Source organism: Ornithorhynchus anatinus, chromosome 5, assembly GCF_004115215.2.
Source record: "Ornithorhynchus anatinus isolate Pmale09 chromosome 5, mOrnAna1.pri.v4, whole genome shotgun sequence".
NCBI lineage: Eukaryota > Metazoa > Chordata > Mammalia > Monotremata > Ornithorhynchidae > Ornithorhynchus > Ornithorhynchus anatinus.
This window is the reverse complement of record NC_041732.1, coordinates 39415874-39440020: the sequence shown is the minus strand read 5'-3', so window position 1 is coordinate 39440020 and position 24147 is coordinate 39415874. Positions and strand designations below refer to the sequence as shown.

Sequence of the window (24147 nt, the reverse complement as noted above, 5' to 3'; positions counted from 1 at the left end):
CCTGTCCCACAAAGGGCTCACAGTGGGGAGGGAGAATTGAATCCCCATTTTACAGAGGAATGAAGTGACTTACCCAAGGTCACATAACAGGGTAGTGGCCAAGCTTGGATTAGAACCCAGGTGCTCTGACTCCCAAGCTCATGCTCTTTCCACAAGACCAAGCTGCTTAGCCAGGTTGAGCCCTCCACGAGCTCATGGGACTTGTTGGAACTGAGTCTGCTGAGTTGGGTAGGCCACGCACCAACCTAAATCCACCTGAATAGCTGGTCAAACTTGGGTAATATACCCTGCCAACCCCAAACTAGTCATTCATTCTTATTCAGGTTGAATTTACTGCTCTTCAGGGAGATGCTGCTGCCTGCTGCAGGGCCAGCTGGGACTTCTCTAGCCACTAGGGATTTAAAAAAAAATTCTTTACTGTTTCTTCCCGTCAAACAAAAAGTCCTCACATTTGGCTCTCCATCTATCTGCCTTACCTCAAGCAGTATACTGTCTTCTCCTGCTATTCCCTGGCTTGTTTTCTTTGCTCCTCTTATGCCAAAATTCCAGCTGTTCTTCACTCTTGGCCGGGCTCCAAATATTCCAGCCAGTCCGTGTCTTTAGGCTCAAGATAGTGGAAGCCTATGGAGTTCCCTTGGCCAACGATTGCCCTCTTCATTAAACATATGTGTATCTCCCTATGGGGCAGACACTCATTCATTCATAATTGTATCTATTGAGCACTTAGTGTGTGCAGAGATTCTCCTCCCCAGTGCAAGATAGCCACTTTGGCAAAGATAAGACCCAGTGGGGTGAAGGTCATGCTAACCACAGAGGAACACCTGATCCTGCCACTGAGCACATGTGCGAAGCCTCCATAGGTGGTGGAACTAGGGCAGCTTTTGCTCAATTTTCCTGGTTTTCAGGTCAAATCCTCAGATTGACCTATAGAAGTGCAAACATATGTTGGTCTGATTTCAGTGGCTGAATCTGCCTAATAAAGCATGTTTCTGAAGGACTCTTTCTAAATGGAAGTATTCATTTTGGACCCAGACTGAAGAGAACCAGGTTCACACTCATCCACCAGTTTAGGTGGGTGGGTTTTGGGGGGAAGGGGGATGGTGGTGGGGTGTGTGTGTGTAAGAAAGATATTTACCCTGTCCCCAGCCTGCGACTCCCAGTGAAACTTTGGCCTCTCTGCCTCATGGCTACAAACAATTTTCAGTCCATCTGGAAAAAATTACAACACACATCAAATTGCAATTCCTTTCTTTGTCCATTTGAAGACAGAGCTGCTTCCCTTTATGCCCTTAAGAAAATGTCAATTTGGAATTTTAATTTTCAAGCCAGAGTTTATTTTGCTGTATGCAGACTCAGTTAGGCCCTTGGCATTAGCTTCCTATGACTCCTGGGAGATGATGGAATGATTTCAGATTCCACTGGTAATAAGTGCTTTATTTGTTTCCCTAGGATTTCACTATCCAGGTTGTTTAGTTTGCTCCTTCTCCCCAGCTGTCCAAGAACTCTCCTTTTAAACACATACTTCATAGTGGGTCTCTATTTCCAGCTTCTATGTGAAGACTACTAGTTTCCTGGGCTTGAAAATGTTCTGGTCATCTCCACTTTTTTATTATTATTATTATTTTATACTGATTCTGCATTTGTAGACTTGAACCAATTCAAATTTGAAAAAGTTTTGATTACTGGATTTAAAGTTGTTCTTTGGCATTGCTGCTGAGTCAGAGTAGATTCTTGATTAGTCCTTGAAATTTTAGAAAGACCTGCTTTCAAGATTTTTCAAGTAGAAATCTAGATTGAAGGATACAAATAAGTGGAACTCAACCCAATTAATCTGAAACTAATCTTTGAATCTCTTGGGATTGCCCAGGAAATATAATTGAAATGCATTACTGTAAGTAACCCAGAGCCTTTTGTCCCTTCTTGTTTTTTTTCCTCTTTCCATTTTTAAAAGTGGTTTTTATTAAACACTTACTTTATGCCAGGTACTGTACTAAACGTTGGGGTTGATACAACCTAAACAGTCTGGACAGTCATTACTCGCATGAGACTCGGTCTTAACCTCCATTTTACAAATGGGGAGCAGATGAGAACCAGCATGGGCTTGGGAGTCAGAAGGACCTGGGCTCTAGTGCCAGATCTGCTGCTTGTCTGTATTGGAACCCTGGACAAGTCACTTCATTTCTCTGGGCCTCAGTTACCTCAAATGTAAAATGGGGATGAAGACTGTGGGATAGGGACTGTGTCCAACCTGTTTAGCTTGGATTTACCCCAGGGTTTAGCACAGTGCCTGGCACATAATAAGCACTTAAATACCATAAAAAGGAATCCAAGACAAAGAGAAGTTAAGGGATTTGCCCAAGGACACAGAGCAGACAAATGGCAGAGCTGAGATTAGAAGCCAGGTCCTTCTGATTTCCTGGCCTTTGCTCTATCCACTAGACCAGGCCACTTCTACTTTCATCATAGTCTGTCTTTCTGCCTGTTTGTCTCTTGCTCTGTCAGTTTGGGTCTCTCTGGACAGTGTGGCCTAGTGGATAGAGCATGTGCCTAGAAGTCAGAAGGACCTGGGTTCTAATCCTGGCTCCACCACTTGTTTCTTGTGTGACCTTGGGCAAGTCACTTCACTTCTCTGTGCCTCGGTGACCTCACCGGTAAAACGGGGATTAAAACTGTGAACCCCATATGGGACATGGACTGTGTCCAACCTGATTAACTTGTATCTACCCCATCACTCAGTGCCTGGCATATAGTAAGAGCTTGAGAAATGCCATTAATTTTTTTTTTTAATAGTCTGACAAAGGAGCCCAAAAAAGAATCTGAATAGGAAGACATTCTTTTTGAAAGAATTTCCCTCTGTTAAATTCACTTTTTTCCCCCAATCCTGCCCAGGAAAGTCCAACATTCTAGCCTCAGTTAAAATTAGTAAGAATGACCTTGGGCAGAGAAGACAGATGTTTCCGGAGCTAGAAACTCCTTGTTCTGCCTGTAAATCCACCCAAGCATCGACACATTTGGCTGATAAATGGCTAGCATTTCAGACATTTCCACTTTACTGTTCTTGTCACTTCACCACAGCTATTTTGGTCACCTCCTCTGGTTCCTGAGGTCCTCCTAGGCTGAGAATGGAATGAGGGGAGGTGTTCGACAGCATCCCTGGGGAGCAGTTGACCAATCAGGGAAGCACAGGCCAGTCAGGGCTCATCGGAAAACATGTATGAGGGCACCATCTTACTAGAGGAAAAAATCCTGTACATATGACCTTTTCCTCATGCTTTTTCCCTCTACCACACTGAATTGAAGCAAAAGTCCTACTATCTGTGTGAATTGAAGCAATTCGACCTATCATTAGCCACTATTATTGTAACACGCTGTTGAGGGCTTTTAAGATTTTTGTCTTAAAATAGTAAGATAAAACTTTATCAGTTTGGTGTGCCCTCATAGCGCAATGTCAGCCAAGGCACTCAGAGCTAGCACCTTTTCTACAGCATCTCTCCGCTAATAATTTCTGAACAATGTTGCAGCAGTTTGCAGGAACTGATGTTATTTGTGAATGAATAATATATGTCAGCAAGTCAGGGTGAGTCTTCAATTTTATACAATAGCATTCAAAACCATTAGAAATGTGATAACATTTGTTTCGAGAAAGCCACACAAATATGCCAAAACTTGTCTTTTTTTTCAAACTTACCCTTAAGCTGCATTTTCATGCTTTGCAAACTGCCACAACACGTTCTCTGTTGAAATTTGTATTTCAAGTGCTCAAGCAGTATTTTCTACCTTTGATCTTAAATTTTGTTCTGTTAGAATGTGTTTTGATCTTTCCTCTACTGGGGATGTGAATGAGTGAGATGGTTTGCCACGGAGATCAAGGGCAGCAGGCCTTCAGATCCAACTGGGAGTTGCACTCATTAAATTTCTTATGCAAAATCATGTAGGAGAGTTCATCAGGCATCTTGCCCCATGGCTCTAGAGCTTTCTTCTAAACTGAACCATCATCAGAAGTCCACATCTTCCCCACCAGGTGTGATTCTGGTGAATTAATTTTTAGGGTAATCAATATTCCAAATCTCTTGATGGACAGGAATAGTCTTGACGTTCATCTATCACACAGCCTCTGTGGAGCACAGGATGTGTACCAAATATTTTCTGGGTAAAGAGCTAAGTACTGTTTACCACATTAGCGTCTTAAAGACCAAAATGTGTTTGCCCAGAAGAGCAATCTCACTGCTAAAATATCACTGCGGCAGAAGAGCATGTACCATTTTTAGTAAAATAAGTATCAAGCCAAGGCATCAGGTCTGGAATATGGTTTAAACCTCTGAAAAAAGATTGTGATGCTGCAGGTAGGGTGGTGCACCTGCAGAGAATAATTTCTCTCTCAGCCTCTGTTGATCCTGAGCATTTCTACTAAATAGCTGGTGATTTTTGTCTTGTGGCTGCTCCCTTTCTCTGGGAAAGGTTTCCTTGCTGTTTTGGGGGGGGCTCTGTTTAGAAGGAAGCTTTGGTTAGTATTGCTGGGATGGCTTAGTCACCAACAAATGGCTAGTTTGTCAGATTTTCAGAAAATAAAAGAGAAAACAGCCAGGAAGACAGGGTTGTTATTACTGTATTTAAGCACTTCTTATGTGCCAAGCACTGAATTAAGCACCAGAGTAGATAAACACGTTGGACATACTCCCTCTCCCACATAGGGCTCACAGTCTTAATCATCATTTTACAGATGAGGTAACTGAGGCTCAGAGAAGTTAAATGATTTGCCTAAGGTCACACAGCAGACATGTGGCAGAGCTGGGATTAGAATTTAGGTCCTTCTGATTCCCAGGCCAGTGCTGTCTCCACTAAGTCATGCTGCTGCTTCAACATGATCTAGTTTTGTGGGGTCACTTAACTTAAAAGGAACAATTGTGGCTTTAAAAAAAATGTATAACTACATCTCACCTATCTCGGTACCTGAGGGTATGCTTATTGTATTTAACAGTTAAACAGATGTAGCTAGATTTTGCCCCAAACTACATGGGCATAAATTCAAGACTATGGGATTGTATGGGAGCAAAATTATTGTAAACACCTTCAAGTTAACAGCACATTTCTCCTATGCAGTGCCACAAAATGCCTCTTCGCGTCCCTTCGGAATCCAGCTCAGGTTGGAGTGTGCTAACATGATGCACAGAATGCTGCCCTGAATAAAGCAGCATATTCTGGGTGTAGGAAATAGAGTAACAAATCAGAAATAAGGACTCAAGGTCAGGCTTTAGGGAGCCCTACTCATTACATATCTGGGGCACTTGTCATGAATGTGTACTGGAAGAACAACTTATCTGTGTCATCAGGATGGAACAAAGAAATCCTGAATTCATTTGATAATAGTCTTAGGTTATAAATGTGCTCAGTGGAGTGTCTAAAGAAGTTTGCACTCTAGTAGATCTGGCCCTATACTTTTATATAAATTACTGATAGTGAGATTTGTATCCAGTTGTATAGATGCAGACTGGAAAAAAGCCAATTAGTGGTCAGTAATCCTTTTCACAACTATGCCCATGTAAAGATCATTGTTGGCTGGGCTATTTGTAGTGCCTTTTGCCACCACAATCTTCCCAAAGTCTCTTCTCTGAAAAATCCATCCTGTTCCTCACTGTCAGATGACCAGTTGGTCTTCTTGCAGCAGTTTGTATCCAGTATTCCATGGTTATTTCATAGAATTTGTGCTCAGGATTTAATGTTTCTTAGTCATTTATTCAGTGCTGGGGTAGATACAGTGTTATACTAAGTGTGGTATTTGGTAAGCACTTACTATGTGCCATGCACTGTACTAAACACTGAAGTAAAAACAATGTTAGGCTGCTAATGTGTGGTATTAAGTGCTCACTATATGCCAAACACTTTACTAAACACTGAGATAGATAGAGGACAATAATGGCCCACATGGAGCTCAAAGTCACTCATCCTCATTTTACAGATGAGGAAACTGAAGCTCAGAGAGTTTGTGACTTGCCCAAGATCAAGTGGCCACTGTTAAAACTGGGATTCAAACTGGGTCTTCTGATTTGGTATAATACTCTCTCCACTAGGCCAATATGATTTTTCTTCTGCCTCCTAAGCCTCTTTTGTAATGTTGCCATTTTATGTTAAGTATTGGAAGAAGGTGACAAAACTGCTGTAGACATTGATGATCTGGTCTCATAGTAAATAGAAAATTGCAACTTTATGTAAAATGCAATACTATGTTGATGCCACACACTGTTCATGTTCCAAAGGTCAGTGTGGCTTTCTTGATTGTTTTCTAATTTTTTTGTGGGTTTTCTACTTATTTTTTTGTACAGCATGTGTCTGCTGCATGGCTGAATTTGGTGGTGTTCTTCAGCTTTGTAATAATAATTATGGTATTGAAATGCTTACTATATGCCAAGTGCAGGGGCAAATACAAGATAATCAGGTCCCACACGGGCCTCACAGTCTAAAGGGGGAAGGAGAACAGAGATTTAATCTCATTGTACAGATGAGAAAACTGAAGTGTAGAGAAGTTGTGACTTGCCTAATGGACACATAGCAGACAAGTGGTGGAACTAGGTTTAGCACCCAGATCCTTCTAATGGCTAGCATTTGCTCTATCCAGTAGGTCAGTCTGATTTCTTGATTTTGCTTCATAGAAAAATGTGTGACCTCCAGAGTTTGAGGGACCTAACTTCTTCAGTTTATTACAGTTTTATAGCTCCTTGTTAATTCTGAAAAGTAGTTCATGTCTCTGTGTTCTTCACAAACACACTGTCATCATTTTGTGACAATTTCTGGCTGACTCTGTCAAGGATTTCATTGATGTTCGTAACCTGTTGAATTGGAAGAGTTTCCCAAAATATCAGATTCCTATCTTATCATTGGCTTTCAGTTCTCTTGTTATAACTGAGGATAGGTTAAACAAGACCATACTTATTCCCCAACCCTGCTGCACTTCATTTGTTTTGGAAAAATGGGTCAAGTAAGATACCTTTAACTCTGACTCAATCCTCCATATCATCAGCATGCTATATATGTTCCAAACCTAAGTTTTCTGGGTAGTCAGTATATCAAAAAGTGACATCTAAACTCTCAAGAAAGTTTAAAAAAAAATCAAGGTCCTAGAGAACAAAGAAACCCACTGGACACTCTGGGAGAGCAGAAACAGCAGCCTAGATGGACTGAAGAAACCCTGGTTACCATTACCGATGTGAAAGATGATTACTTTATTGATTTATTTTTATGGCATTTGTTAAATGCTTATTATGTGTCAAGCATTTTTCTAAGCATGGGGAGGGTACACGTTAATAAGGTTGGCCACAGTCCATGTGCAGAATACTGCAGAAAGCCCTTGGGAAAGTGCAGTTCTACAGTTAGTAGACAGGTTCCCTGCCCACTAGGAGCTTAAGGTCTAATAGGCATTTTTTCCTCTGTGAGTTGGGAGAGGAGTGGGTATTCATCCAACACTGTCAGATAGGCTTAGTATCTTGATAAGCATCCAAACCTGTTTGATACTTTGTAGCTTGGACTTCAGAGACTCTAAGTGATGATCAATCAATGAATGGTATTGATTGATCACTTACTGTGTTCAGACTACTGTACTAAGCACTTGGGGGAGTATGACATAAGTTGGCAGGCATGATCCCTGCCCTCTAGTAGACAAGGGAAAGGTAGAAGAGGGCAAAAAAATTCCTTTGATATTTTGTAGCAACGAAAATATGATAGTATTTATGATATAACTCTAAGTAGCCCAAATTTTCTGTTTAAACTTTGAAGTTTTTAACTGATCTATCATGTGATTTTCAAAAATGAATGTAGGTGACACTAGTTCTTTGCGGTGCCACTCGCTAGCCAGTTGTTCTCAATGTAAATTTTGAAGCATCATTTTAGTGCCCTTCAGAGCAAATATCTAATATGGAGAAGTGTCAGTAAGAGCATAAAAGGCAAGAATCCAATCATGGCCAAGAGCTTCTGTTGGAAAACTAATGAACAGTATCAGTATTTGAGAACTGTTATTCTTCCAAAGGCAACAGAACGGGAAGTCATCAGGAATGCCAGCATCTTCAGCCATTCTCACATAACATATTGCAGTGGAACTTAAATACAAAAAGCCCACAACTTGTGGTGTTTTGAGTTGAGATTAAATGCCCTTACAATATATCTACATTTACATCTGTTTCAAGTTTGTAAAACATCAGTTACAACTTGACAAAATAAAAGGGGCCACTGGGGCTACTGGAACACAGCTGGGATTAGCATAAGACTTCCTTACCCGGTCCTGGGATTTAGATCCCAAGGATTCCATGAGCTTTGCCCAAGTTGGTCTGGGATTGGATGGGACAGAAAGATCCCTTCTAAGGTAAGCACACAAACAAAGACCTTCACTGCTAGAATGTTGTATTTGCCATTTCTGCTGAAGCTGCCAGAGGCTGTAAAGAAGAGAAGTTGTCATTCTTAGAAGTAATTTTCAGAACAGAACTGGGGCCTCTTGATAGGTGAGTGCAGGACATCTGGGATCCTGAACACCTTTTCTTGTGTACACCACTGGCAGCAGAGATCTGTGGAGGCCCAATTGTCATAAAAATCATGTTTATTAAGTGCTTACTCTGTGCTGATTGGGTAGAAATCAGATAATCATTTGCAGCTTAACCCTCTTTTCCCCCCATTTCCCTCTGCTCCCCCCCCCCCCCCTTCCCATCCCCTCAGCACTGTACTCGTCCGCTCAACTGTATATATTTTCATTACCCTATTTTGTTAATGAAATGTACATCGCCTTGATTCTATTTAGTTGCCATTGTTTTTACGAGCTGTTCTTCCCCTCGCCTCTATTTATTGCCATTGTTCTTGTCTGTCCGTCTCTCCCGATTAGACTCTAAGCCCGTCATACGGCAGGGACTGTCTCTATCTGTTGCTGACTTGTTCATTCCAAGCGCTTAGTACAGTGCTCTGCACATAGTAAATGCTCAATAAATACTATTGAATGAATGAATTTGGACACAGTCTCTGTCCCACATGGGCCTCACTGTCTGAGGGAGGGATTGCAAGTATTTTATCTTCTTTTTACAAGCACAAAGAGGTAAAGTAGCACATATGACCTAGTGGAAGGAGGAAGGACCTGGGAGTCAAAGGACCTGAGTTCTAACTTTGGCTCAAATATCTGTCTGTTGTGACCTTGGGAAAGTCAATTTCTCCGTGCCTCCGTTTCCTCTTCTGAAATACGGGGATTCAATTCCTGCTCTCCCTCCCTCCTAAACTGTAAGCCCCACGTAGGACAGGGACTGTGTCCAACCTATCTTGTATCTATTCCAGGATTTAGTACAGTGCTTGGCATGTAGTAATTGCAAAACAGATTTGTTAACATTATTTGCTGAGGGCCGTGCGTGCACACACACACACACACACACACACACACACACACACACACACGAGAGAGTGCTCCATTTTGGGGAACGGAAGAAAAAAGGCATGCTATGAAAAATGTTAAAAATGCAGGAAGCAGGCACATTTACTTCTCTAAGCACTGCAGCAACTGTGAGGGCTATAAAAAAAAAAAGTACAATTCTAATTAATGCATTAAAAGTAGAACTGTAGCTTTGCAGATTTGAAGATTTTTAAAATGCCACAGACAGTGATAAAAGTCTGGGTAAAATTCCTGGGTTTCTGGTGGTATACAGCAATTTTAATAGTTGCTGATGTGCACATATCCTGAACACTGTTTTTTCAAGTATGATTTTATTTTTGTGCTCAAAAAGCACATAGAGTAACATTCTGAATTGTGAGATCTGCACATTTTTGCCTCTTAATCCTAATCCACATATATGATCTAAATGCCCTATTTCAAGTGGGTTAGGGTGGGGAAGATTTGGGTTTGTGTGAAGACTTGTTTTTGGTTTGTTTTTTTCCCCTTCAGCATCGACTCACAAGAACGGTAGCCTATATCAGTTCGTAGTGGCTCATCTTTGGTAGTGTTCATGTCTGATACAGATGCTCAGCCCCTGCTGCATGTGTATGTGAAGTAGAAAACACAGCCCTCTTTATAAATATTCCTTTTCTGTTGCCAGGAGGAGGGGATATTGAGTGTGCTCTGGGTGGACAGGAATCACAGTGAACACTTTGCATTTCCCCCCCACAAATTGCAGTTACTATTTCAGACTAATCTGGAAAGGGAAAAAAAGAAAGTAAAGGGAAAAAGGACAGACTATTTTTAAGCCTTTATTTTTCTGGTTTTGCCATAATTGGAAAGGACAAAGGTCTCTTTTGACAGTGCTCTAAGCCCTTTAGCAATGAGGCGATATCCACTTAGTGGATTATAAAACTTCCCCGGGGAAGCTGGGAAATTGACTGTCACTTTACCATTTGTGAAATAATAATTTTTTTTTTTAATTCTAAGATTACAGGAACATCTACCTAAATTATTGACTTAAGTGGACCAAGGAAATTGCAGCAGAAGGTTTATATCCTGAGACCTAGAACTTCAAACCTGTGACTTGGTGTTCTCTGTTTCACTGATAGCCAAGATTCACACTACCTATAAACTAGTCTATAGGTCAAGACATGAAGTGTACACCTGGAAGAAAACTGACATGTAACTAAGTTCTTCCCTCCTTATCAGTCAGTCAGTAGTATTTATATCGAGTGCCCACGGTGTGCAGAGACCTTTACTAAGTGCTTGGGAGATTAGGAAAGAAAATATTTAGTAGACACGGTCCTTGCCCTTATGGAATTTACAATCTAGTGAAAGAGACAGATAGTAAAATAAATTACTGACTCGAGGAATTAATAGAGTATGTCAAACATGTACATACAGCATATGGGAAGTTGGGTAGGGATTGTCTCTATTTGTTGCTGAGTTGTACTTTCCAAGCCCTTAGTACAGTGCTCTGCACACAGTAAATGCTCAATAAATCTGATTGAATGAATGAAGGTACTTGAGTGTTTAGATTGTGTGGAAGTGGAGTGCCAATTTTGGGAAAATGAAATGGGGGATTATAAATTAATTATTAATTATGGTATTTAAGTGCTTACCATGTGTTAAGCATTATCCCAAGTGCTGAGGTAGATACAAGGTAATCATACTGGACACTATCCCTGTCCCACAAGGGGTTCACAGTCTTAATCCCCATTTTACAGATGTCAGGACTTAAAACCCAGATCCTTATGACTCCTAGGCCTGTGCTGTATTCACTAGGCAATGCTACATGTCTTTGGGAAATAATTCTGGGGTTTCAGAAGGGCTTTGAAGATGGAGAAACTGCGGTCTGCCTGATGTGAAGAGGTAGAGAGTTCCAGGCAGGGCAGAAGGAGTGAGAATCCAGTAGCAGCAAGGACAAGAATGAGGCTCAGTGACTAGGTTAGCTTCAGGGGAGTGGAATATGTGAATTATGTGAAATGAGAGAAGAGTGGCTAGGTTGTGTAGAACAGTGCTTAACTCATGGTAAGCACTTAAGTAACATCATTAATAATTAATTTCTTGAATGGCCAGTCTTCTGATCTTTTGCTGGGTATTCTAGTTTTCAGGTGGCCTATATTGTTCTGAAACAGAACCAGACACTTAGGTTCATTTTCATATTTTTTGTGCTTAGGGTCCCCCTAGTTCCTGCCCTTGACGTCTGTAGTTCAGTTGCTGGATTGCATGTCACACTGAACTGGGAGGGGAAGACATAGACTTTAGGACAAGAGGAGCTTCAGGATCCCCACCATAAGAAAACCTGAAGTTCATGTGAAAATGGCAGCTATGATGTCATCATGTTATGTTCTATGCCCAAAGTAACATGAGAGGGAAGCAACATTTTCTAAAAGAGCACATGACTGAGAGGAGAAGTGGGTTATAATCCTGGCTTTGCCACTTGCTTGCTGGGTGATCTCGGGCAAGTCACTTGATTTCTCTGTGTCTTAGTTTCCTTTCCTCATCTGTAAAATGGGGATTAAATTCCTGTTCTCCCTCCTACTTAAACTCTGAATCTCATGTGGGACAGGGCCTGAATCTGACCTGATTTATCTCATATCTAGGCCAGTGCTTGGCACTGGGTTTGGCACGGACCAAACACTTAACCAGTACCAGTATTGGCATTACCATTATTATTGCAAGCACCACTTTTTCTGGTGTCTGGGAGCATCCTTGGTGAATATCTTAGTGCTGCCTTTCCTTTACTACTGGAGACCATTTCTGCAGCCAAGGATAGCTGTTAATCCATTCCTGCAAATAAATGATTTCAAATTAATATTAATTGGGGCACTTGCCCTTTGTGGCCCTGTTAAAGATTCTTTGGAAACAGCAGGGTGGAGAAATGGGGAAGCCATATTCTTCTCATTTTTCCCTTGTACTTCACTTCTCCCTGGTCATGCCCAACTGTTCTGTCTACTTGAACCCTCCAGGAAATTCTTGAGTCACGGAGGGAGTTTGCATCAGAAAATATTTTCAACCTGAAGGATTGGCGGTCAGAATGATGATTGGTGTGGGACAGGGAAGGAATTTTTCTTGAAGGAGACCAGAGACTGGGCAGTCATGTGGTTGCAGTTCATTTGGGTATCTTAAGCAACTGTCAATGCTATGTTCCTTTTAACTCTTTGACCTGGGAATTGTGTTCCACCGAACATGCACAGAATGTGTGACAGACACAGACCTATAGGCCTAAGGTCACATGCCCAGCCAATAAAAAAAAAATTCCTCATACCTGAGAGTGTTGCCTAATAGGAGTCATATAAGAAAATATTATTTATTCCCCTTCTTGTTTATCCCCAAACCTCCGGTAGTATTGGCAGGGAGATCCTCTCATACGTGGGTGTGTAAATCCCTGTATTAAGGAAATGCTTTGTGAGTAGCATAACTCCCATTAACATTAATGGAATCTATTTCTCCCATGGTGCAGGCATTCTACTTTCATTAATGCTAATTGGGGCTGTTCCCTTCTTGATGTGACAGTGAAATTCCTGTTAATTCACATAAGGTTTGTTCTTTTAATGCTGATAAGGAGTTATGCACCCACTTTGAGAAAGAGAAGGTAACTTTATTAATTGGAAATTTTTTTCATAAAATACTGGCATTGGGGGGAAAAATATTTTGGTCTCTTCCACCTCAGCTCAGAGAATGAAATTTGTATCATTCGAAGTAGAAGTTTTGTCCTTTGGGACAAGGATTCGAGCAAGGCGATAGGGAGAAATAAATGTCCTTTTGCACCCAGTGTGACACTGGCCACTTTTACTGAGCACCTGGACCAAATTCAGAAAATACTCACCCTGGTCACAAGAATGATTTCATAACTCAAATTTGAAAGGCATTAGCATGTTCCTCTCTCATAATTAGTGACTGTGGGAAGAACCAGGATAACTGTAATTAAAATGGCTTAACCTTGTGAATCTCTACGGCTTGGAAAGCGATACAGGTTAAACAATTCCCGATGGACTTGGGAGCACTGAAATACAGCTTATTGCCAGCTCTTCATTGTTGAAAATATTTCAGAGCCTGGGACATGTTAAGCCCACTTTTTAAGAAGGAATCAGATTCACTAGGGTTTTTAGATAGGGCCCTAGACAGCAACTTTGTCCTGAACTGCAAAAAGTAAATATACTACTGCAAAAGATTCAAAACTATCTTGACTCAAGTTGACCGGTTATGTGTGTTTGACATAAATGTCAATAGTGTCATGCACAAAAATATGTAAGAGTGGAGAATAACTTTGCATGGGATGTCACTTTGGTCATTCCAAAACCCACTTTCAGATAAATGCAAGCCTAAATATTGTACATAGCACAGTAGTAGTAGTAAAAGGATTTATTAAGCATTTTCTGCCTGCAGAGCATTGTACTAAGCACAGATGGGTAAGAAAAGAAATCTGTAGGAAAATAAATATCTCTACCATGTTTTCCGAATTTCACTGTTGGATGCCAAACCACATGTAAGAGCCCTTAGCATTTATTATAAGTTGTTATTATTATTATTATGATATTTAATCCCTTATTATGGGCCAAGTGCTGTTCTAAGTGCTGAGGTAAGTACAAGTTAATCAGAATAGACACAATCTCCATCCCACTTGGAGCTCACAGTCTATGTAAGAGGGAGAACAGGCATCAAATCCCCATTTTTCAGTAGAAGTACCTGAGGCACAGTGCACTTAAACAACTGCCCAAGCTCACATAGCAAGCAAGTGGCAGGGCCAGGACTAGAACCTAGGTCCTCTGACTCCCAGGTTGGTGCTCTTTCCATTGTCAACAGTATCTCAGGAGGGAATCTCTTGCCTTTTCTCAAAATCCACCCCCTCCACTTGTGCATCCGACCCCATCCCTTCACACCTTATTAAAGCACTTGCTCTCCCTTCTTCCCTCTGTGACTGCCATCTTCAATGGGTCTTCAAATGGATTTTTTCCCCACTGCTTTCAAATATGATCATGTCTCCCCTATCCTAAAAAAAACCCTCCCTTGACCTCATGGTTCGCTTCCAATTATCACTCTGCCTCCATCCTCTCATTCCTGTCCAAACTCCTTGAGCAAGTTGTCTACACGAGCTGCCTCACGTTCCCTCTCCAGTCTGGCTTCCATCCCTTTCACTCCACAAACTGCCCTTTCAAAGGTCACCAACGATCTCCTTGCCAAATCCTCTACACTACTACACTACACTAAGCGGCCTTCAACACTGTCAACCACCCCTGCTCCCTCTCCCTGACTTTCCTATAACTGAAGACATCACCACCATCCTTCCAGGGTATAAACCCATAATCTAGGCATTTTCCTGGAGTCTTCTTTCTCATTCAACCCATACATTCAATCTATCACTAAATCTGATTTGTTCATCCTTCACAGCATTGCTAAAATCCACCCTTTCTGCTCTATCCAAACTACTACCATATTTATCCAAGCGCTTATCCTATCCTGCCTTGATTACTGTATCAACCTCCTTGCTTACCTCCCTCCCTCCTGTCTCTCCCCACTCCAGTCCATACTTCACTCTCCTGCCCAGATCTTTTTCCTACAGAAAGGTTCAGGCCATGTTTCCCCACTCCTCAAGAACCTCCAGTGGTTGCCCGTCCTCCTCTGCATCAAACAGAAACTCTTTACCATTGGCTTTAAAGCAGTCAGTCACCTTGCCCCTCCTACTGCATCTTGCTACTCTGCCACTACAACCCAGCCCACAGACTTAACTCCTCTAATGCCAACCTATTCACTGTAACTTGATCTCATCCATCTAATAATGTAATAATAATAATGTTGGTATTTGTTAAGCGCTTACTATGTGCCGAGCACTGTTCTAAGAGCTGGGGTAGACATAGGGGAATCAGGTTGTCCCACGTGGGGCTCACAGTCTTAATCCCCATTTTACAGATGAGGGAACTGAGGCACGGAGAAGTTAAGTGACTTGCCCACAGTCACACAGCCGACAAGTGGCAGAGCTGGGATTCGAACTCATGAGCCCTGACTCCAAAGCCCGTGCTCTTTCCACTGAGCCACGCTGTCTCACAGCTCATCTCTCACCTGCATCTGACCTGGATTGCCCTCTCTCTTCATATCTGACAAATTACTCTCCCCATGTTCAAAACCTTATTGAAGGCACATCTCCTCCTCCAAGAGGCCTTCTCTGACTAAACCCTCATTTCCTCTTCTCCCTCTCTCTTCTGCATCTTCCTTGCACTTGGATTTGCTCCCTTTATTCACCCTTCCCTCGGCCTCACAGCACTTATGTACATATTTGTAATTTCTTTAGTAGTTTCTCCCACTAGACTACAAACTCACTGTGGTCAGGGAACATGTCTGCCTACTCTGTTGTACTCTCCCAAACTCTTAGTATAGTGCTCTGCAGAGAGAAAGCTAATACATAAAATTACCACTAGGCCACGGTGTTCCTCTAAATGAGGCTCGGAACCAACTTACCCTTATGGAAAGCCAGAAAAAAGAAGGGTTCATGAAAGAAACCCCAAGGTGCTTGCTCCTAGGAGTTGTATTCCAGCAAAGAAGCGGGGAGCCATCAGCTGTGACTTTCCCTCTGCTGCTGAGTTTCATAATGTGTCAGCAACAATTACAGTAGGTTAGAGAGTGCTGATGTCAAACCTCTTGTTCTCCTTGATACTAGTCATATTTTTTCACCCTTATTCATTGCTTTTCTAGTTCAAAGCACTTCTTCACACATCAGCTCATTAATCAGTGGGTGAGCCTGAGCCAGAAGAAAATTCCTACCCTATAATACAAAAACAATATTTGAATGGGGGCAAAGAATCTATAATTAGACTGTAAGCCCATCGATTAGACTGTAAGCCCGTCAAACGGCAGGGACTGTCTCTATCTGTTGCCAACTTGTTCATCCCAAGCACTTAGTACAGTGCTCCGCACATAGTAAACGCTCAATAAATACTATTGAATGAATATAATGTACTATTTCCGAGTAAATTTCTAACTTGAATAAATAACCCTGCTCTGCAGGACTGTTGGCCACTTAAAGAGTATTGAAAACATTTCTGCACAGAGTGCTCAATAAATACTATTGATTGAGTTTATCTCTTAGAGGCCAATCAAAGTAGATTAATTGATTGGAGGGAAAGCTGAAGTACGATAGTCCAAGGGAGTCGGTAAAGATTGAGTAGAAAAGTTGAATAGAGAAAGGTTTCTTAACCATTTTGATCCCTGTTCTGCGTCATTCTGCCTGTCTTGCTTTCAATGCAGTCCTGACATAGTGAGGACAACAAGCTGCCAAATATCTCCCATCCTTTCAGAAAGATGTCCCAGAAGTCCAAGGGATCATAGCAAATATATTGCTTCCTTGTCCATTTAGTGGAGAAGGTGTGAGTCTAATTTGTAATTATAGGAGTTAGGGATAAAGGATTTTTTTCCCTCCCTATATTTTTCAGATAGTTGCAGTATTGTCTGTATTTATCCATATGAAACATCTGGCTAAATAAATGATAATTTCCAAATCCATTACCTATTTTTAAAAGCTCTTTCAACTCATGTCTCTTCCATTCTCCAAAGCAGATTGCCACATGGGGCTTTGAGGTGTGGAAATAGATAAATGAAAGGGCCACCTCATCAATAAATGAATAATATTTGTTGAGCACCTGCTGTGCCCGGAACTGAACTAAGCACTTGGGAGAGTACTACAATAGAAGTAGGCATGGTATCTGATGGCAAGGAGTTCACCATCTAATGCGGGAGACTGACAATAAAATCCATTACAGATAGGAGGAAGTAAAAGAGTGTATAAGACATGTACATAAATTTTGCAGGGGCTTGTAACTACTTAAAAGCTTAGGTGGCATGGAAGTACTTAAGTGATAATAATAATAATAATAATGTTGGTATTTGTTAAGCACTTACTATGTGCCAAGCACTGTTCTAAGCGCTGGGGTAGACATAGGGGAATCAGGTTGTCCCACGTGGGGCTCACAGTCTTAATCCCCATTTTACAGATGAGGGAACTGAGGCACAGAGAAGTTAAGTGACTTGCCCACAGTCACACAGCCGACAAGTGGCAGAGCTGGGATTCGAACTCATGAGCCCTGACTCCAAAGCCCATACTCTTTCCACTGAGCCACGCTACCTTCCAGTGGCAGTTGGAAGGATATGTAGGGAGATTAGAAATTAATTGGGTGAGTAAAAAATTCCATAGCATTTAAAGAAAATCTGCCATGTGCAGAACACTGTATTTGGTGCTTTAGAGCATATCACAGAAGTAGAAGACTCAGTCCCTGCCCTTGAAGAGCCCACCGTCTAATGTAGGGCCTTTCTCTCAAATGGACACAATGTTGTTTGTGGCACCCTGCATGTAATTTGGACTAAATCTGGCAAAGAATAAAAAACTGCCTCCCTGCACCTTTCTTACTCTTTTTACTCTTTTATTAGAAGAGTTAAGAATCACCTCTCTCCTACTATATACAGTGACGGTGCCTGCTGCACTCATCCTGGGTATATAGCACATCCTGAAAATTATCCTGGACTTGTGAGTATAGCACAGTGCAGGAATGGATGGATAAGCTATAAGTAGAGCTTAACAGGTGGTTTCTAAAGCACCTGGCTGTCCCTCCATATTTGGGTTCTCCCTGTGACTGAATTTGGTGAGCTTCACAGGTGCACAGATCATTTCCCGATGTTGAAATGCTTGGTTGTGTTTTTTTTTTAAAAGTTTCAAGAAAACTGGGGCTTTGCTTGAGCCTTACTTTTCAGAAGGATTTGTTTTGTGTGCCATTCTAAAACTACTTAATCTTGTACCTTGACTTTATTCATCAGCAGTACCAGCTTCATATTTTCCTGACCTTTGCTTCTAACTGATTATGCTTTCCTGAATTTGGAGGCTGCAGGGAAAAGCCAGAGCAAAAGATGAGCCAAAAATGTATATTTATTTATCACCCTATTTTCTTTTATTTCCATCCGTGATCCTGCTTAATCATATTGAGCACTTGTGTGCAGAGCACTATACTAAACACTTAGAAGAGTACAATATTAGTTGGTAGACATGTTCCCTGCCCACAATGACCTTTTAGTCTAAAGGGGGAGACAGACATTAATATAAATGAAATTATGGATATGTGCATAAGCACTACAGGGTTGAGTGAGGGGTGAATAAAGAGTGCAAATACTTGTGTACCGTGAATGGGAGAGGGAGAAGAGGAAATGAGAGTTTACTTGGGGAAGGTCTCTGGAGGAGATGTGACTTCAATAAAGTATTGAAGGTGGGGAGAGTAATTGTCTGTTGGATATGAAGAGGGAGAGCATTCCAGGCCAGAGTCAGGACTTGGACGAGACGTCAGTAGTGAGATAGATGAAAGCAAGGTACATTGAGTAGGCTGGCATTAGAGGAGTGAAGTGTTTGGGCTAGGTTATAGTAAGAGAGTAGCGAGATGAGATAGAAAGGGCCAAGGTGCTTGAAAGCCAATGGTAAGGAGTTTCTTTTTGCAGAGGTGAATAGACAACCACTGGAAGTTCTTGAGGAATGGGAACATGACTTGAATGTTTTTGTAGGAAAATTGTCTGGACAGGAGAGTGAAGTATGAACCGGAGTGGGAGAGACAGGATGGAGGGAGGTAAGCAAGGAGGTCGATGCAGTAAACTAAGGCAGGGTATGATAAATGCTTGGGTTAAGATGGTAGCAGTTTGGAGAGGAAAGGGCAAATTTTAGCGATGTTGTGAAGGTTGAACCAATAGGATTTGGTGACATTCAATATGTGGTTTGAATGAGAGAGATGAATTGAGGATCATGCCAAGGTTATGGTTGGTGAGTCAAGATGGTGATGCTGTCTACAGTGATGGAAAAGACAGGGTTTGGGTGGGAATATGAAGAGTTCTGTTTTGGACATGACATTTTTAAACATACAAATTTAGATCAGTGTTCACACTAGAGGACAATGATTCTATCACTTTAATAATCACATTTTTAAAAATTGCAAATTTTTAATTTAAACCTAGGGTGGTACATAGGTTCTTGAGGGAAGTCAGATACATAGTTTCAGAGCAAGTGTGTATGCATACTGCTGCCTACTAAGCACATTGGAATTTGTGGTTTTGTATTTACTTATGGAAAGGTTTTTTACATCCTATATTTCTTTGATTCTAAGACTTATAGTTTAAAGTGAGAATTTGTAAAAATGATTGTACAGACTTAGATTTGGGCACTTGCACCGGAAATGTTTAATCAAGCCAAGAAAGTGAAGTCAGGTATTATTTGGCTTCACAGATGTGGAATGAGTCAATCAGTCTTGTTTATTGAGCACATATTCTGTGCAGAGCATTATACTACATGCAGTGGAGAATACAATAGAGTTAGTAGACCTGATCCCTCTGCTCAAGGAATTTCAGATGGGGAGATAGGCACTAAAATTACAAATAAGGGGAAGCAATAGAGCCTTATGTGCTAATAATAATGATAGTATTTCTTAAGCCCTTATTATGTGCCAAGCACTGCTCTAGTGCTGAGGTAGATATAAGAGAAGTAACATGGCCTAGTGGAAAGAGCACGGACTTGGGAGTCAGAGGTCATTGGTTCTAATCGCAGCTCAGCCACTCATCACCTGTGTGACTTTGGGAAGTGACTTCACTTCTCTGTGCCTCAATTTCCTCATTTGCAAAATGGAGATTAAGATTCTGAGCCCCTCCGGGACAAGCTGATTACCTTGTATCTTCCCCAGAATTTGAACCAGTGCTTGGTACATAGTAAGCACTTAACAAATACCATTATTATTATTATAAAAGGTAATCAGGTTGTCCCACCTAAGTCTTCATTTTCCCTACTCCCTCTCCCTTCTGAATCACCTATGCAATTGGATCTGAATCCTTTAAGCACTTAACATTCATCACACCCTCAGCCCCAGGACACTAATGTACATACTAACAATTTATTTTAATGTCTGTCTCCCCCTCTAGACTGTGAGCTCCTGGTGGCAGGGGGCATGTCTACCAACTCTGCTGCAATGTACTCCCCCAGCACTTATCACAGTGCTCTGCACATAGTAAGCATTCAATAAATTGAATTGATTGAAAGAACTACCTCATTCTTCCCCCCTAATGATAAAGTGGCCCTTAATTTTAATTTGGACTTATTTTGCTTTTGTCTACAGAGAGCTTGTTTTGGATAAATAAATAATTCTGTAAGAGGGTCTGACCCTCAAAATAATGCAGAGCGAAAGGTTTACTTAAAAACAGGCATATCCTGACCCATGCTACAAGCATAGAACCATCGTAATTTGAATGAAAGTAATACCTTAGCTTAAAAGGCTAATGTTAAGGCAAAAATGGATGAAGTTGTCAACCAGTGCAATTTCAACATACTTGTATTTTCTTGTACTAAACCTTTCTTTAATGATAAATTCTACTTTTCAGGGACCAATTTAGAGTCTGTTGTTAAATTGCTTCCAGCCTACTGTGGTATGTTGTTTATTTTAAGCAACAAAAAATATTGATGCTAATAAATACATTAGAGGTTTAGCATTGAGATTGTATCTGAAGTAATACAATTGTTTTTTAACTTTGTATTCTCTTAGGATTCCTCAGTTCCTTTGCCAGAGCATTAAAGTATTTGTTGTTCTCTCTTCCCCAAAGTCTCTATGTGCACCTCAAGCAAAAATCTGCATCTTTTGGGGATAGTAGGGGAGCAGCAATGTTCTACAGTCAATATTTGCTTCAAAAGATCTTCTTAAAAGTTGGGATATTATACTGGCTATTGAATTTTTCTAGTAGATAGTGGCCAAAAAAGACTAATGAAGACTTTACCAAATGCAGTAAAATTAAACTCTGCTGGAATTAAGCTGGGCCCTCTCAGATTTTCAGTTTCCTCCAAAACTTGGAAATGGAAATCTAGAAAGTTGAAAGTGCCGGAATACTGTCAGGAAGAGCAACTCCTGGAATCTCCCTTCTACCCCACACCACCCACTCTCTTGTTCCAGTTCTCCACAAGATAGTCACCGGCTCCTCCTGCTCCAGCTCCTGTGACTAGGCTAGGGAGGAATCTGGGGAAGAGGAGCACTTGGACCCCCTGCCCTTTCTAGAGAAAAGATCTGGAAGCATGGAAAGCTAATGTTTTACTTCAGCTGCCTCAGAACCCATGTAGAAATAGCCAGGGGAGAGAGTTCAGGCTGAATGATAGGACTTTGGGTTTTGAATTTCAAATTGAGTGCCACAAAAGGGCATATTATTTAAATTTCCACTACCTAATTTTCATGGACCTTTTTGAAAGGGAAAAAAAATAGCAGTTCCCATGAGGACTGAGCTTTGATACATTGGGTGTTAGGGTTGGGTTGGGAAGGCCATGACAAAATACTAGAATGACAAATTCAGCCAAAAACCAGAAGCAAATAAGGGGAACAGCACCAGTGTTCAGGCTTCTACAGCTCCAGGAGGCCAGACAGAGCCCACTAGATGCAGCCTTCCTGACATTTAAAGCATCAGGAAGATGTCCTGCCCTGCTTGTTCAGCCCAGCAGGACCCCTCTCCCCAAGGAATAGCAGGGGGGCCATAAGGAGTCATTCCCTTATGGTTTTTTTAGGATGGGGGAGACATGGGCATGTTTGAAGGCAGAAGGGAAGAAGCCATTGGAGAGTGAGTGGTCAAAGATAGAAGTTAAGGAGGGGAGGGGTGGTAGTTCTTATAAATTGAGTGGGAATGGGGTCCGAAGCACAGGTGGAGAGGGTGGCACTTACGAAGAGGGAGGAGATCTCCTCTGAGGATACTGCAGTCTTAGACTCCCAAGTCTTAAGAACCAGCTTTCCTTCCCCTTCCCCACCCAGGTTTGTTCCTCACATACCTCTCCTTTCAACTCTGATGGTCTCTGAGTCCAAGTGGTTTTAGCCAACTATTAGATGTTGCCTGCACTGCTGCCCAATTATCCTAGTGGCCACAGAGATGGTTTGAGTTGTTTTAGCTGGGGAGTTTAAGCAGAGTCCAAAAGATGATCCATCTCAGGGAAAGAGAGGGGAGTGGGCTGAGCTTGGGCTGCACAGGGTACTTCTCTGCCAAAGAGTTAACTGTGTTATTCCTCAAAAAAAAAAGTCCTTTCTAAAGCAAAGAGGAAGTTATTCTATGGGGCAAAAAAAGCTTTCAAGTTACACAATTACAATTTAACCAAACTACTAACAACTCATTAACTGACATGAAAAAAGAGAAGGGTAAGTTCTTCAGTGAAACTATTAGTGACTAGGAGACTTGGGGATTTGAGGCTCATTAGTGACATAAAACTGGGCTGTGGGACCTACTAAGCATTTTGTTCAAATTTTTTCTCCCTTTTTTTCCTCATGGGTGGATGTGGCTATTATGGCAGAGCTTTCACTCAGCATATCCCGGGAAAGGAGCGCAAACTCCAAAATTATTGTATTATTGCATCCTGATTTGAAGTGTTATAGCATTGCTCAAACCATTATATTGGTAGTTTGAATTCATACTCTTCTAGCCCAACAATTGTAGAAAAGCCTTCAATTTAAGATTTGACTGTAGGGGTGTGACTTATCCAGATATCACGGATAGAATCCATGGCCCCCATCCTAGGCAACACTTTTTAAGCATAGGGATTTATTTAATTGCCTGGGGGATAGGGAAAAAGTGAGCTAGAACTCATTTTTGGTCCACTCCTGAAAAAAGCTGGGTAAGGGAAAATCCCCCTAGTTTCCAACCCATTTTTATTTAGAGAGGAATAATTCCAGAATCGTAAGAGACCCTGACTGTTCTAATTTCAGTCAAGGCTGTCTTTCTATCCCAGAATCCTAGTTAGAAGTAACCTTGAGAAGTCATGCCCCAGCCCTCTGTCTCCAGCAGGTGTAGGCCAAAACCATCCAAGAGAGAATCAATCAATAGTATTTACTGAGCACTCACTGTGTGCAGATCACTGTACTAAGCGCTTGGGAGAGTACAAAACACTGGAAGACAGTTTCCCTGCCCACAAAGAGCTTACATACTCTCTTGAGGAGGGATTGAGCCTTTTCTAAGGATCTTTATAAGCTCCCTTGGAAAGTGGGTATAGTGTTGAATTACCCCAAGCATCAGGAAGCTCTACCCCCAATTTTCTCTTGCTATTTAACCCCATTTTTCTAGTTTGACCCTCTAAGAGGAAATCAATGGCTTGACTGATGGGTGGCTCTCCAGCTTTTATAGGTCCAGGAAGAAGATTCCATAACCTCCTGTACTTTGGTTTCACAGCTTTCCCAATCAATACTAATGCACGCACCTGCTGTTATCTCAGCAAATTTATGAGTTCACTCCTCTGCTGGGATAGGAAAAAAAAACCTAGTCACCATTTTCTAAGGAATCACTTTTACTGTGTGTGAAGTTTTTTAGGAAGTCAATTTCTCCTCTCCAGACTAAATCTCTATTCCTTTTAAACTCTTCTCATCAGGTCAGTTTTCCAAACTTGCCATCATTTTCCTTGCAACATAGCAAAAGGCTTCAGTTTTGAATTTTATCGTAATTTTTCTTAACAGAGTCGAAAACATGCAAGCAAAGTGCGGTTGTATTACATGCTTCACCCCACAGATGGTGGCTGTCCGGCCAAGAAGCTTCGATCAGAAAATGTGAGTATACCAAAGAACATTTCCCTCAATAATCCTTTCAGAAATTTTGCTTACTGTGACCCTCTTCCAAGCTGTTTCATTCTCATCATAGCTACGGAGACTCTTATATTGGAAGTTAATGATTAAAGAATTAAAATGCTTAACACATAGAAGCAATTCTCCATAAATAATTCTAATATGTTTTAT

The 24147-nt window shown here is 41.3% G+C and overlaps 1 protein-coding gene across 5 annotated transcripts in view; it reads left to right on the top strand.

Moving 5' to 3' along the window:
• The window catches only part of ZMAT4 (zinc finger matrin-type 4), a 255411-nt gene that overhangs the window by 75425 nt on the left and 155839 nt on the right, over nt 1–24147 (top strand). For all 5 annotated transcript variants that reach the window (XM_029064334.2, XM_029064335.2, XM_029064333.2 and 2 more), the window contains one exon: nt 23872–23961. In XM_029064334.2, the coding sequence (XP_028920167.1) occupies nt 23908–23961 (54 nt within the window). In that variant the 5' untranslated portion in view covers nt 23872–23907. The remainder of the gene's footprint in view (nt 1–23871; nt 23962–24147) is intronic.